This window comes from Sphaeramia orbicularis, chromosome 13 (assembly GCF_902148855.1).
Source record: "Sphaeramia orbicularis chromosome 13, fSphaOr1.1, whole genome shotgun sequence".
Taxonomy (NCBI): domain Eukaryota; kingdom Metazoa; phylum Chordata; class Actinopteri; order Kurtiformes; family Apogonidae; genus Sphaeramia; species Sphaeramia orbicularis.
In genome coordinates this window covers 20,378,524-20,394,425 of record NC_043969.1, presented here as the reverse complement: position 1 = coordinate 20,394,425, position 15,902 = coordinate 20,378,524, and the positions used below count along the sequence as shown (strand labels likewise).

The 15,902-nt window shown below is 41.0% G+C and overlaps 1 protein-coding gene across 5 annotated transcripts in view; it reads left to right on the top strand.

The window, feature by feature from the left end:
* Window positions 1–15,579, top strand: part of sphkap (SPHK1 interactor, AKAP domain containing) — a 167,124-nt gene extending 151,545 nt beyond the window's left edge. For 2 of the 5 annotated variants that reach the window (XM_030151748.1, XM_030151749.1), the window contains 9 exons: window positions 1,684–1,743; window positions 2,117–2,278; window positions 4,526–4,790; window positions 5,492–8,861; window positions 10,402–10,563; window positions 11,601–11,684; window positions 11,951–12,000; window positions 12,406–12,590; window positions 14,393–15,579. In XM_030151748.1, coding sequence (XP_030007608.1) covers window positions 1,684–1,743; window positions 2,117–2,278; window positions 4,526–4,790; window positions 5,492–8,861; window positions 10,402–10,563; window positions 11,601–11,684; window positions 11,951–12,000; window positions 12,406–12,590; window positions 14,393–14,539 — 4,485 coding nt within the window. In that variant the 3' untranslated portion in view covers window positions 14,540–15,579. The remainder of the gene's footprint in view (window positions 1–1,683; window positions 1,744–2,116; window positions 2,279–4,525; window positions 4,791–5,491; window positions 8,862–10,401; window positions 10,564–11,600; window positions 11,685–11,950; window positions 12,001–12,405; window positions 12,591–14,392) is intronic. The other 3 variants (XM_030151750.1, XM_030151751.1, XM_030151753.1) reach the window with 2 other exon arrangements.
* Window positions 15,580–15,902: the final 323 nt, after the last annotated feature.

The window sequence follows — 15,902 nt, the reverse complement described above, 5'->3', positions numbered from 1 at the left end:
TTCAAGTTTGAACATGTGTTTATACGTTCTGCATGCATCGTAAAGGATTCTTACGGATCCTCCAGTTTATCCTGCTATCATAAATACGTATGTTGATTCTGCCCTTGATCAAGGTACTGCGCAATGAAACTAAGATGGATCAAATCCAGAGGATAAGATGATGAAGTGAGCTAAGTGAACTTTTAAAAAAAATTTTTTTAAAGAGATTTTTCAGTCTTTCTGACAGACTGACATGTGAACTTACCAACAAGTGATCATATAGCATCCTTAGCAGAGGTAAAAAGAAGACTAATTTGCAAAAAATGCAAAAATCATGATAATATTATAACATGTACACTTGCTTTGCTTTGCTTCAGCTTTTGCTCTGTCTTCAGGAAGAATATAGAGAAATTCCATGGAGTGATTTTAAAAGAAGGTTTAGGTTAAGCTTTATCCACAGGCCCATATGCTGTATCAGCTGTTATATGACAAACTTGACAAAGCTTTCACAGAACAGATACTCTGGGTTCAACAGAGATAAATGACAAAGATCCATATCACATAGAATATATACTGCTAAAGGTATGCTCAGCCTCAAGTGCTAAGATTGTTTAGACACCTAGGAGGATAAATTGGGGCACCTCAGGTTGTTCAAGAGAAATCATTTCAAACAGTGATGTGTGTCAAGATGTGATTATTTGAAACTACACACACGCACACACACATACACATATATATATATATATATATATATATATATATATATATATATATATATATATATATATTTTTTTTTTTTTTTTTTTTTTTTTTTTTTTTTTTTCTAGGTCTAGAGAGGAGAGAAGATAGCAGCAGGTAGTGTGGATGTGGAGTTGTCAGCAGTAGAAGAGAAACAGGATCCCACCTGAGCATGTTTTGCATTCAAAAGGCAGACTCTGCCTCAGTGACTCACATCCTGACAACTAGTTTTGATTAGTAATGACAGGCACGTAGCATTTAGACACATATAGAAATCTATGTATTCGGGACCGAGACACAAAAATGTTTCTTTTCCCAGCGCTTCACACGATGCTGCATGTACAAGTTGAGTTTGGGAGCTGAGGTGGGACCTAACCCTCCTCAGCTGTAGTCTGTGGCATACTTTATCCATTTAGCCACACAGGACTAACGTAGCTATGCCAACTTAGATCAGAGGCTGCGCGCTGTAGAATCAAGCAGCAGCAGTCGGACAGCCCCAGACTCCCAGATCTGACATGAGGACTTCATCACAGACCATTAAACCTGCAGCCAGAGGCGAAGGCGGGGGAGATGGGAAGAGACGGGAGCAGAGAGTATGACAGAGGCAGAGTGAAGGAGGGAAGAAGAAGAGGAAGCAGGAAAAGAGAGGCAATTACAGAAAGAAATGACAGAAAAAAAACGGAAATCATTTCTTATTTGCATGTGCTGCTAACCCAAGAGTCAAAACATTCTTTTTAGCAAGGTCTGTTCCAAATAAGCACAGTTGTTACCCAGACATGACAGACAGCTGCTGTAGTTTCTAAACAGTGAGTCCCTTAGAGCAAAGCTATCATTCTGTCTCTTTTGGTGGATTTTCTGACATTGTGTGCTGGGGAACTTTGACTCTATTGTGACTTCGTTTTAGTGGCATAACCTTCATGTTCCTTCTGTCATTTTAATGGTATGTCGTTTTTTCTCTCTTCTCAGATCTGCTTTGTGAATTTTGACTCACAAAAAACAGACTGTCGTGATGACAAAAGCATCAAGGTGAGAAAAATCCTTGTCCATCCTCCCACCCATTCATCCCTCCTGCGTGCGCCCCTTTTCTTATCCACCCACTTTTCCCTCACCCAGTTCAGCAACTCTGTTCTTTGTTTCATTGGCTCAGTTGCCATGGATCCAAGATCATTATCCAGAATTAGAGGCTTGATTTGTTTAGATAATATGCAGATTTTGCGGCCTTTTGCAGCTGGTGGTGGCAGTGGTGGGCGATCAATAATCACTCCACATGTATCAAGGCTTCTAACAGGAAGGATTTTATCATTATTATCTGTATCTGTCAGCATTAGAAGCACAAAGCTGTTCCGACTATGTTCACTTTAAAGGAAAGCTTGTTTCTTATCGCATGGCATTGTCTCAGCGCTCAGCATGTCTCCTGCAGAAATTGGCATCGGTGTCTCCAGACCTGCCAAGGCTCGTTGAATTACTGACTGTCCACCAACCGAAAGAAAATGAGATCCTACTGCTTGGTGGCCTAGAAGCCTCAGAGCCTTGCCAAACACACCCACATTCTCCCTCTCAGGTGAGTTTGCAAGTTAACACTGAAGTATTTTTGGCCTTTGAGTTAACTACAAGCTGTTGTTCTCAGTGGAAATCCGGTTCAATTAGATCTGAGTCTTTGTACCAGTGATGAGGACGAGACCGTCTATGTCGAGGCCAAGTCAAGACCGAATCTTTGAAGGGTCGAGACTGAGTCGAGACCGAGTCTTTGAGGAAGCAAGACCAAGTTGAGACCAAAACCATAAAAACAAGTCAGTTTTCATAACCATGATTTAATATCACCCCAGTTAATAATCAGTAGTTAGGCCTACAGACTAAGCTAGACTCGGAATTGTTTATAGGAGCAGTCTGGCACACTCTTGTCTACTTAACCTCTTCATATGGACTTTTTACTATCATTCCATATGTTTATGCATGTCTCATTTAAATTTATTTGTAATGATGGATAATTGGATTTTTTTGTTAATATGAACATAAAAAAAATCTGTTGGTCTTGAGGACTCGCTCTGAAATTATGAGTCCTTCTCCTCCTACTGTGGTCCAAGACCAAGTCAAGACTGAGTCCTTGAAGGGTCAAATCTGAGATGAGACCAAGAAAGTAGAAAATGGATTCAAGACCGGTCTACTACAACAGCACTTTGTACAAAGAAAAGTTACATAAGGGTGTGCACTCCTGGTTAAACCTGGTTAAAGCAAAATCTATAAAGGTAAAAACTGCATGTAAAAATAATCAAGCACATACTGTGCAGGGTGTGCAACTGCATACACCTCTACTAACCAGACCATAGACTGTTCCTTCTGCTCCCCTCTGGAAAGAGGTACAGAAGCCTTTGAACCCACACCAGCAGATTGAAGAACAGCCTTTTCCACACATATGTTTGTCTTTTGAACTCTGGACACTGACGCTGAGTCTGGACTAACAATGTAGAGGGAGCAAAGGAGCCATTTTCTGCTGTGCTCATATTCTGGCTATGAACATACTGTGAATGTAGATATATATGTATCATGTAAGTTAATTTGCACCTATACATAAACATCAAATTACACTCATACACACTAACTGTATATGTCTATATTTAGCTGCTTTGTTACTGTAGTGCTGTTTACTTTTTTACTTGCAGTACTTTACACATGTATTGGATGTTTAACTGCATTCTATTAACTACTTGTACTTGTGCAATGATAATGAATGAAGTGGAATGTAATTATAAAACAACAAATACATTTATGGAAAGTCTTTTAATTTCAGACTCTTTTACAAGTAAACTAATTGCATCTCTTCCTTACCTCTTCGTATTTATTGTTTCCTTACAACAGTTCTGTTAGACTTTCTGAAACTCATCTAATACATCACTGTATAAAAGAGTTGCAGAATCAATACAAAGCCCGGGGAGTTTACACAGACAATTAAAGTTGCATAAGGTCCAACAAGTTTACAGCTACTGTAGGAAATTGAATAAAAGGAAGGACAAGTTGTAAGAGCTGTAGGAAAACAGTGAGTCTGAAGGTTTTGTTTTGTGGTTCAATGTATATGTTGTCCATTGTGTTTTTATGCATACTTGCTGTGTGCCTTTGTGTACACCACTACATGTTAAACCAGTGTTTTTCAACCTTGGGGTCGGGACACCACGTGGGGTTGCCTGGAACTTAAATGGGGTCATCTGAAATGTCTAGTAATTGAAAAAAAATAAAATAAAAAAAGTTCTAATAAAAAATATATGGTGAGTTGCGAGAGACAATCACAATACATAAATGACATGTCAAACTCTGAAGCTGAAACTGAAGCACTGTGGTACTGTTTATCTTTCAAATGTTCATTGTGGTCGGTTTCAGATGCTGCAGCTCTTTCATAATTCATAGTTTGAGTTCTTGTTTGTTCAGTATTTATTTGCAGCCTTGTAAATCCAAGCTGGACTGACTGTACATATCTTGACCAAGGAAAAAAAAAAATTTCACTTTGTGCAGTAATCTATACCTGGCTTTTCTGCCTCTGTCCATAATATTATACATTATATAGCCTAAATGTCATCTAAAATTAATGTTTATTTGCAACATAGTATAGCAAACTATTACATGATCAAAAACAAATAAATTTTAGCAAAAAAAAGTTAACCGTTTTGAATGTGTGGGGTCGCCAGAAATTTGTGATGTTAAAATGGGGTCACGAGCCAAAAAAGGTTGGGAATCACTGTGTTAAAATGTATATATGCGTGATGTGTGTTGTTTGTGTGTACATGTAATAATAGGTATCTGTACATGTTTCTTTCAGGGCCAGCAGCAGCGGAGTACAGGTGTGTGCCTGGTTCAGTGTTCAGGCCAGAGACGGTCCACTCAGCCTACCAACATCATATTTGAGATCAACAAGTTCCTGATCGGTCTGCAGTGGGGAAAGGAGCGTCAGCATCAGCAGACCCGGTCGGCCACGCAGAGAGCTGAAGATGACACAAATCGCTCCATCTCATCCATAGAAGACGACTTCCAGACCGCCTCAGAACACTTGGGGGATGACAGCGAGGATGACGGCTACAGAAATGGTGAGTGTTGTCATTTCTGTCTGGAAGGGTGTTTTTTTTTCTTGTGTACTAATTGCTTGTTGACTTGTTGGCAGGGGATCTGTCAGAAGAATGTTAATTAAGTTTCTAGAATTGTTAAGCACTACATTGTGAGGTCTGGCTCTATGTGTGACTCAGTGGACATTCATTTCCTTTCACGTCTGTAAATCTAAGGATGGCACTTTCCAGAACAAACACTTCACAGTGTTCCTGGGATGTATTTGCATTTTGCTGCAATTTGAATCAGCATGTTGTCTACTGAAAACCTTTGAGAAACACATTACATGGCACTTCTAAAATAAGATTTGAAGTGACTGTTGAAGTTTTGGATTTTGAAACAAAACAGTAACATCCTTGGATTAAGAATCAGTTTTTATCAAACATTCTTTGGAAGATTGCCAGTTAGTCTTGCAATATTACTAATATAAAAGCTAAGATCTCAGTATTTAATATTCTAAAAGCTATTTTAGTCATTATTGTGTCATAATTGTTTAATAATAGGATTGTTTAAATCTGTTCAAGGCAAAACTGAATAAGGGAAAACAAAGCATTGCCCATCCTGATTGTCTGTAAATACTAAAGCTTGTTTTCTTCCTGTGACACCTTGTAAACTAGAACAGTTTTGTAACCATTAGGGACATGTTTTCATCGCTTACCCTCTGTTTCTTCTTGTGTGTCTGTAGAGTCAGAGAGTGGTGACCTGGCCGAGACCTTGACGGAGGTTGCACAAAAACACTGTGTCAGACTTGCGTGTCAGAGGGGACAACTGGCCCATCACCAGAACAAGGATGACAATGAGATGAAGAGGGAAGGGCATCAGCGGGCGTGTGTCCACACAAAGGAATCAGCTGGACACTATGCCACCAATCTGGCTGAGTCAGTGCTGCAAGATGCCTTCATTCGCCTCTCTCAAGATGAAACCTCTTTTGTGTCTGAAGCTGCTGTCAGTGTGTCTTGCTCCAGTCGTTCCTCCAGCTCTACCGGTCCTTCACAGACAAAAGGGCCTTCCCAACAGCGCACCTGCTCGTTTGAACTTCCCAAGATCGTCATAGTTCAAAGCCCAGACAGTTCTGACGGGGCTGCAGAATGGTCTGACATCCATGTGTCTCATGTGCCTGACATGGATATCACTGCTGAGGAGGCAACAGAAAATGGGACACAGGCTCAAATCCCCCACCACAATGGAGGACACTCATCTAAAAAGGTAGAGGTGGCTTTGGCCTGTGCTGCCAGTGTCATTGGCACCATTACAAGCCCACAGCTGACAGAGAATCTCACACTGGAATCAGCTTCAGAGGAAGACACAGAGGAGGAGCTTCAGGAACCAGAGGACAGAGGTGACTACTCATTCTCCTCAGCCATGTGTGGCATGGCACAGGTGGCTGGTGCTGTAGCGGCGGTGGAGCTAACAGAGGAGTCAGTGGAAGGTGCAGATTCTGATGCAGATTCTACAGAAGCCTACACAGCATCCCGTGGCCTGATGTCTGCTGCTGAAGCTTCTGCAGCCTTCACACTGCACTGCAGCGTCGCAGAGGGCACTAGTGTTGAAGCATTCCGTGCCAACATTGCTGAAGTTCTGCACAGGGAAGCAGCTGAGGTGCTGACTCAACCGCAAGGTTATAAAAGTGTAGCACACCTTCTGGAGGCCACACATAACAAGATAGTAGATGGCATTACTTGTCCAAAAAAGTCCTACATGGATGAAAGAGAAGTGGATGACTTAATAAATGAAGTGGCTGACAGCCTTTTTAAACATGCTTTAGAAAAAGCAAAAAAGAAAAAAGAACTGGAGGGCACTGGGAAAGATGCCCCAAGCTTTCAGGCGTGCCTGCAGGACAGTGTAAACAACTTGCTGTTTGATATTCTTTGTCTAACCCAGAAGAAAATTAGTCACATATCTCTGTGTGACCGAGGATCATTCGAGTCACATGAGGATGACACATGTGCCAACGAATCTGCTACCAGTAAGGATAGCAAGGACGCATTAAGTAAATTACAGTGCTTAGTTAGCTATAGCCAGTTCACTAATAGTGACAACCAGAGTGGCATGATACACTGTATTGATAAGCTTACCAGCCTAAAAGAGAAATATCCATCAGAAGACAGGGATCTTACTGCGTCACCCCCCTCAGCACACAGCAAAGACCAACAGCAGCAGTCTTCAGGCAGACAAAATCTGTCTAAATTAACCTCATTGCCCACCAAGGAACTCTGTGATCCCCAGATGATCCACCAGGGCACCGGTGCCATCAGAGAACCTTTAAGTGAAATCCCAGTTCACAGCACGGAGAGAAGAGGGTGGCTTATGACAAGCAGTGACAGCAGACAGTCCTCTCTTACACCTCAGTCCTCCCTCAACTCATGCAACTCCCTGTTTTCACTGAGAATGGACTCTGAATCCAGGACACCAATTACCTGTTACGCTGATGATTTGGCATCTACAGTGGTATCTATGGCCACGGAACTGGCCGCAATCTGCCTGGAGAACTCGACTGGAAAGCAGCCCTGGTTCTGTGCGCTAAAGGGAGCGTCTACAGATGGGGCAGAGACCTACTTGATCCCTGCTTGCCGAACAGTGCTCAGGAGGAAAGAAGGACAAAGCAGCAATGCTGCCTCCAAGAAACATCGGGCACCACGTCTTAGTGAGATTAAGAGGAAAACAGAAGAGCAACCAGAGCTGATGGAACGCCTAGTCAACCGGGTAGTGGATGAATCAGTGAATCCAGATGAACCGCAGGACCCCTTTGCCCTATTCGCTTCTGAAGTCACAGCCAGGATCATGAACTGCCCCGAGCTCAATGTGGTAGACACGTCAAAAGCTGGCCAGCCACGCAGCAGGCTTCAGTGTGAGAGATGGGGCCGAGGGAAGGCATCTAGCTATGAGAGTATTCCAGAAGAAGATGCAGACCCCTCAGGCACACCAAACACCCTGGGGCCTGGTAGCCGCTTAGGTCAGAATCTCAGCCGAGGCAGTTCTATCTCAAAGCAGTCAAGCTGTGAGAGCATTACAGATGAGTTCTCACGTTTCATGGTAAACCAGATGGAGACTGAGGGCAGAGGCTTTGACCTTCTGCTGGACTACTATGCAGGGAAAAATGCTAGCAGCATCTTGGCTGCAGCTGTTCAACAAGCTGCATCAAAGAAGAATGGACATCTTAATGTCAGGACCACATCCTGCCTGTCCAAACAGTCCAGTACAGAAAGCATCACAGAGGAGTTCTACAGGTTTATGCTCCGGGACATGGATAAGGAAAATAAAGAGTATGGCATTGCCAAGACTAAAGAATGGAGTAACAGCCTGTTCCCGCCTTCCCCTAGATCACCTTTCTGTATACGTCAGTCCTCTGTCCCAGACCGGCGCTCTTCAGACTCACGGCTGACTGTCAACTCACCGATTAAAGCTAACTCTTTTGATGGATTTGCTCGAAATGTGCACGGAGACACACTGAATATTTTTCCCACCAACTCAGTTTCAGCCACAGGACTGTGTAAGTCAGACTCCTGCCTCTATCAAAGGGGTAAAACTGACCAGATAACTGATATGCTGATTCATGAGACCTGGTCCAGCTCCATTGAGTCCTTAATGAGAAAGAATAAGATCATTGCTGATCCAGAAGACAGTATTGAGCTGGAGGCTGCAGGAGACTCACAGCCCCATGTGCAGCAGTTCGCAAATCGCCTGGCAGCTGACATTGTAGATATTGGTAAGTCTGCACTAGGCGGACAGCAAGACACAGCAGGAGCAACACCTGGGACACAGCCACAGCCACACATGCCTGTTGGTGAAAGAAGGAGGGGATTCAAACAGTCTCATCTAAGTTGTAGTCGGAGCAAATCAAGCCAGGAGCAGGCTGGCAATGGATTAGGGCCTGGTTGTAGAGACAGCAGTACACCCCGCATGAGAGGGCCCAGAGATGTGCCCCTGATCCACATTGAGGGAGATCAGAAGGACGAGGAGACCTTACTTAACCCTGACAGAACAGCGGGGGGACCTGAGGAAACACCGCCAGAAACGGCAGCTCCTAAACGTACAGAGAGAGCAAACAGCAGCAGGTACTGTACCAATCACAGTCCTTAATTTAGGATTGTTAAGCTGATTCCCCAGACAGAAACCTTTATATGACCTCAGTAAAATTGTCATTCATGCAAAAAATAGATATTCATATTTCTGACTAAAAGAGAAGAGGGTGTGGTTATTTTTAGGGTAAACAAAAGGCCACAGTAGCTTAAAAATTAAATCACTAGGCTGCTCTACAAATAGAAGGGAGACATTTTTAGAGTTTGATCAAAGAGTGAAAGGCACAATATGACTGGAAAAACTAATCTATTTTAGCTATGTGTGAGGTTTGACAAACTACAGGCTATACTGTGACTCAGTGTCACTGTGATGTACTCTGTGTGTAGAAAGCTTTTACTGGCTTCATCTTTCATCCACAGTGGGGTTGTTCAACTCAACCTAATCTGTACAAGCTGCACTCCATTGAATGAGCGAAAGACTTGCACACTCGACCCACAAGACACTTGCATAACACTGTAGTACACATGACATTTTCTTATTAAGCAAACTAAAATATTAGTAAATGAGATTAAATTTACATGAGAAAAGTTGCTTGATAGCACATCAACTGAACAATACAGTATGAAGTCAGTCCACTTGAAATAAGGTTGCAGTAGCCATCAGATGAGGATGTTGTCAGATGCAGGTCAGTCTGACATTTAATATTCGAACCAGACAGAGTTTTTTGTAGAGAGACAGACTCAGCAAGGTGGTAAGACCTGCTCTAACCAGAAAACTCAGTGTCTGATTGGCCTTTCAGAGAAGGTAGCAGAGCATAAACTCTCCTAGGAGTTACTTCAGTGGATATTTTGGGATAATGAAGACTGAAGCAGTTGATAGTGCATCTGAGTCTGGAATCAAATGAACCAGAAGAAAATGTATAAGTGGAAGGTGCTGCTAATGTACGACATGGCTAGAGCAGGGTGAAAATTTAACACTGTTTTCCTAGGGGTTGAGGTGTGATCTGCTGGTGTTTGACTGAACATTTAAAAAAACCTTTAGAGCCACATATTCAGTACAGAAAAGACAAGCTCCCAAACCACAGGAGAATTACAGGACACGCTCCTTTTAACTTTACAATACATGTAATCCAGAAACAAGTGGAGTGCATCTGTTTGTCCCCTGTGTAAGTGCTGAACGTAATCACTCGCCTAGTCAATAAAACCTGATTTCCCTCTGGAATTTTCAAGGATGGCAGCCTTCAATCATCTGATTATGACTTAATTTAATCAGTTTCCTGAGAAAACAATGAAAATCCAAGCAGTGCCTTTGGAGAATGGTGTGTGGTGATGCATTAAAGATATTGAAATGAAAAAGCTTTCTCTTTATGGGATTGAATTTATCTTGGATATTTCAGTGTACAGTTGTAGCAGAAATTATTCCCAAACTAACTTTGAAATATGTATTTTAGTTTCAATAAACTCAAACTAGGGACAAATTACAGCAACAACCATTGAAGAAACCACACATTGCAGCCGACATTGTGCACAACCAGTCGATGGTCTGTCCCACCATCTTGCGGTTTGCTCTCCCCAGCAGTGAGAGGGACAGGCCAGCTGTGGCGGTGGCTGCAGTAGTGAAGAGGGACAAGCGTTCTATGAGTGCTAGCAGTGAAGAGAGCATGGGGAGCTGGTCCCATATAACCCCCGAGGATGACCCCCACGAGGAGACCAGTAGTTTTATCCAGCTGAGCGAGGGGTCAGTAACCATTGCTCCTTGATACTGCTCCAAACGCTGCTCCTCCCACCCTCACTCCACTCTCATTGGCCCATTGCTACTGACACTTGTGCTCTCCTGTGCCAATGCCAATTTACTCCCTGCTGCTGCAATATCCTCGCCTGCTGAGGCAGTTTATGGCAGAGAGCTCACTTCACCAAGCCCTCTCCATAGCTTGCATACAGGATTAGACCCTGGCTTAACCCCACATAAGCACATGCATAAGGTAGTAGGCTGCTTCGGGACAGGACTGAAACCTCTCACATCAAAAATCTGCAGCTCAGAACATTTGCTACACCATTTGCTGCTTCATCAAAATATCATTTGCCTAAGCCCCCCCACACTAATTTGTACCACAGCGCCTCAAGTCAGTGTTCTGTACTTTTTAGTCAAAATAATTTAGAAAACACCTACCTTTTTACTGCACCTGAAAACAGGTTATATACTGTTATAATGACGTAATTAATATTTCTATACAGTAAGCACTGCAAACTGTGCATCTAAACAATAAGGCAGGTGTTTGCCTTTATAGAAAGAGAAAAGAGGAAGCTTTAGGGACTCATGACTTCAGTTTGGCAGTGATATAAAACACCAACTCGTTGCTTACTTAATTGCAGCGGTACTTGTCTGCACCACCATAACATCCACAACTTCTCCATCTATTTATTTACGTTAACTCCACCTCATCTCCTGATCCATGTTGTAACACAAGGGCATGGCTGCCAGCTCTGCCTGTCCACCCTTACTCACCTTAGCTCCCTCTGAAACTCATCTTCCTCATCTTCGGACAGGCTTACTGCCGGACAGAAGTCACCAGCTCTTCCACCTAAAGCGCCCCCCCCTCCCCCCCTCCCCTGTTCTGCTGCAGCTGCTATTCATATGTTAATCACCAGCTAATGAACAACATGACCTGCATTGCTGCGCCTGGTTATTGTCCTTTTCACAAGTCAGTGATTATGTCAGATGTCTAGAGACAACACGTAGATGACACTATCTCTTGTTTTTTTATTGGTTTACAGGAATGGGACCAGCAGCGCATCTAGCCTAGGCCTGGCAGACCTGGAGGCTTTTTCCGATATGCCCACTCAGAGCGCAGTAATCAGGTAACTGTCACAGGCTGCTGCTGAAATATTTCTCATTACTATGTCACTCCAATACCCATGATGACGTTTTTTTTTTTTCACTGCAGAATTTCAATCGCTGATATATTGCATTTTTCATTTCTCACTCAAAACACAACAACCGGATGACTTGTAGCTGTGATGGGCTGCTGGACTAATATTCATCAATCATAGATTACGGCTAATTGCATACTTTGTTTCATGTTACTGCAACTTTAAATTGATCTTTTTCACTCACTCACTCACAGGGAAGAGTCAGAGAAAGGCCACCCATCAGTTACGAAGGAGCACGTCTTTGGTAAGTGCAGTGATGGATTCTCATGCCATCTCAATGTTATTAACTCCTTAATTATTCAACGTCTTTAGCTATAACATCTCTCCACTCACCAAAAGCTCTAACAGACATAAAAGATGTGCATGGTGTCCTGAGTCTTTGCTAAATTACTGAAAAAGGAACAGTTCTCAATCCTCATAGAGTCATTTGATGGTGAAGGCTATAAAAAATAACTCAGCAAAATATTAAACCACGCATATTAAGGTATATTAAAATATCCTTCAACTGAGAGTGAAGGATATATGCATGTGCTTTCTCTCTCAAGTGGTCCAAATAGAAGTAAGCAGGACACGGGTGATAAATGAAACTGTTAAAGCTGAAGGGTAGAGGTGCGTTATGGTGGATGATGTATGTCCTGTGGTCTTTCAGAGGGTGGTTCAGTGAAAGCAGCAGGGGGCAGCAGCAACCTCAGGGAACTGTTGGTGGTAAACTGTGACCTTGAACCAGAGTGTGTGGACTCAGAGCTGAGAGTAGCACTGCAGTGGATTGCAGCTTCTGAGCTGGGACTTCCTGCTCTCTACTTCAGGAAGTCCAAAGAAAAAAGGATCATAAAGGTAGGTATTTTTTTTTTTTTTTTCTGTCCCCTGCCACTGTAGTCAGGGTGCAGAGTACTATGTTATGATAAGATAAGATAAGATAAGATAAGATAAGATAAGATAAGATAAGATAAGATAAGATAAGATACACTTCATTGATTCCTCAAGGGGGAGATTCAGGTGTGTACAAGACACAAGACAGTATGCATCAATACAATAGAAAAATAAAGAGATAAAAAATATAAGCAAGTTTTTTCAAGTGGCTAAAGTGACCAAAAATAGCAATAATAATAATGATAATAATAAAGTAGCATGATACTATAACATACTGCCCATGTTAATGGTTGTATTACAATAAAGTGATTCTGTAATACTTGATGCAGTACAACAGAATCATCCACAATACATTACAGTGTTTGTGTAACTGAACATGAAAGAATTTCTCCATAAGGTAAATTATTCACAGTATCAAGGTATCAGCTTCACAGAAATGAGATTAAATATTGTAGAAACAAAGTGCAAGCAGCCTTAGAACTTCTGTATCTATGCATGCCATCGGTGTCAGTAAAACTACAAAAGAAAGAGGTCCCATATATTTCTTTATCTGATGAAGTTATTAACCAGGTTTTCTTTGGTCAGTCGATGCACTAGATATATTTTAAGTCTTTATGTGCACTGGGCAAAAATAAAGTCAACACCTTGATTTAACAAGGAAAATTTCCAATAGTTTTATTCTTTTATTGTACAATTAGCTGTAATAGGAGAATGCTCTGTATTGTTATTTTTAATTAGTGATGCTGTTATCTTTATTCTTTTATTGTACAGCACTTTGGTTATATTAAAGTGCTTCAGAAATGAAAATGTACAGATTGATTGACTGATTGATTGATTGATCGATTGAAGAGCTTTCCATAGGATAATTACTGCATACGTTTCAGCTCAAACAAGTTCTTTAACTCTTTAACTGATGCAGTGAGTAGATTCTCAATTCTAAAACAACCATCAGTTTATAATAAAGCATAAATATTGGACTGTGTTTCTATGGAAAAGTTCATGTAGTCTGATGAGTCCAGATTAACCCTGTTCCAGAGTGATGGATGCATCAGGGTGAGAAGAGAGGTGGATGAAGTGATTACCCATCATGCCAAGTGTTACAATATAAGCCTGGGGGGGCAGTGTTTTATATATATATATATATATATATATATATGATTCCATTTTGAATGTATTATTGTGTTTATACTATTGTTTTATTTGGTATTTTTATTTTACTGTTTTTAATTGTACAGCTGTTTTTATGTCTTTTTAATCTATTCTTGTATTTTATTCTATCATTTTGCTTTTTTATATTCTTCTGTATGATACTGTTTTCAGTTGTACAACTGTTTTATGTCTTTAATCTATTCTTGTGTTTTATTCTTTTATTTTGGTTTTTATCTATTCTTCTGTACAGCACTTTGGTCCACTGTGGTTGTTTTAAGGTGCTTTACATAAGAAGTAGAGAGAGAGAGCTGAATTGTTAATTTTCCCCTGTAAGTTGCTTTGGAAAAAAAGTGTCTGCCAAATGCATAAATGTAAATGTGTTATCATCTGGGGTTTATTCAGTTGGTCAGGTCTTGGTTCAAGAATATTATGAGACCAGAAAGATGATGGAAATAAATGTGACATCTATTATGGCATCACACAAGAACTGTGCAACACAATCCGAGTGTGTTCCATGATCAAAGCTAAAGCCAGCCTAAAGAAATACTGTGTGTGAAATATTGCAAATATAGTGCATTAACATAATAATTGTAGCTTTTGCATCTGTTTCGTCTCAGTTTCAGAAGGTGGTCCATCTGATGTCTCAGAAGGCGTGGCGAGTTGCAGACTTGTTCAGTGCTGTGCTTCAGTTCTGTAAACTGCAAGAGAAAGCTGAAGCAGAAGGCAGATCCAGCCTGTTTGATTGGCTGTTAGAAACCTTGTAAGGTGATCCAGCCTCCTTGTTCAGCAAACAAGAGACTCATGCTCACTCATTGCTCACACCTGTAACATGTTCCTAAATGTCTGTCCGATACCATCTCCTCACACCAAGTGTCTGCAAGCTGACTGCAAAACCTGCGGTCAGCATACATATGTACTACTACACACTGTCCTCAGTCCCTGTCTGTGGACGCTGGGGTTATTGCCTGTCTGCAGCCTTGAATGAACCAGTCTCCCTTTAATACTTAATGCATGTTTTGTTTTCAGATTTACAAATGCAGTGAAACTCACACAGGCATACAGAACAGACTATAGGTATACGGGTTGGACATTCCTGATGGGAATGAACTGGCCTTCAAGAGATTATCATCAGCAGGTTTTAACTGCTCCAGATTATATAAAGATATATATCTATATTTACAGATTCACACAGCCAAATGATGTTCTATTTATTTATTTATTTACTCCAAATGAAAACAAAGCAAAGACACCAGTAGAAAACAGGGAAATCAGGTTTAGTTCTCTGCACAACTTAAACCTTTTCTAACAAAACTACTTTGTAAAAGAGGCAGTTGAAATTTAAGCCCTGACAAATTAATTTCACTTTCTTCTAATAGCCACATAGAAGTGCACATTTGCTTAAAGTCAACAAAATGTCCTTTTCTTTGTTGTGTTCACTGGCCAACATACCACCTCTGTTGTGACCTTGAAACTCAGTTTGAAGTAAGTATGTTATATTGTTCATGTTACTTGAGAACAGATTATTTTGGATCTCTGTACTGTATATACTGTAGATTTGGAACTGCTGCACCTTGGAGTAGTAGAATGCTCTCTTTAGCTTTTACTATGTTAGTATGACAGAGTAAGGTTTGTAATGTTGAATTTGTATGTGAATTTGGTCTGTTTATTTCTCTACTTAGTGGTACTCTAGTGTTACATCAGCATTGGGAAAAAAAAAGCACACAATTGAGCTGTAAACTCTGTCACCATAGAACTGAATGTATTTATCTTTTGACATCAATAAATTTATGTGATGTGAATAACAGGCAGTCTCATTTATCATTATTTATATCACTTTTTATTAGCACTTTATTTCCATCAGTATTAAGCTCAATATCCCAGATTTCCCCAAAACACTGACAGACTGAAAAAAAAGTCATTATTTATCCATATTCCAAGAGGTACAGTTCAATTTGCACCAAGACGCTAACAAATATACAGCAACTTTTTATGCTTTAAAGCTTTAAGAAATACTGCTCAGTACATTTACAACAATACAAATGACAGCGGGACAACATAAATCACAAAATTACCTACATATATTACCTATGTGTTGTGTTGAGTTCATTAAGATTCTCATACATTCCA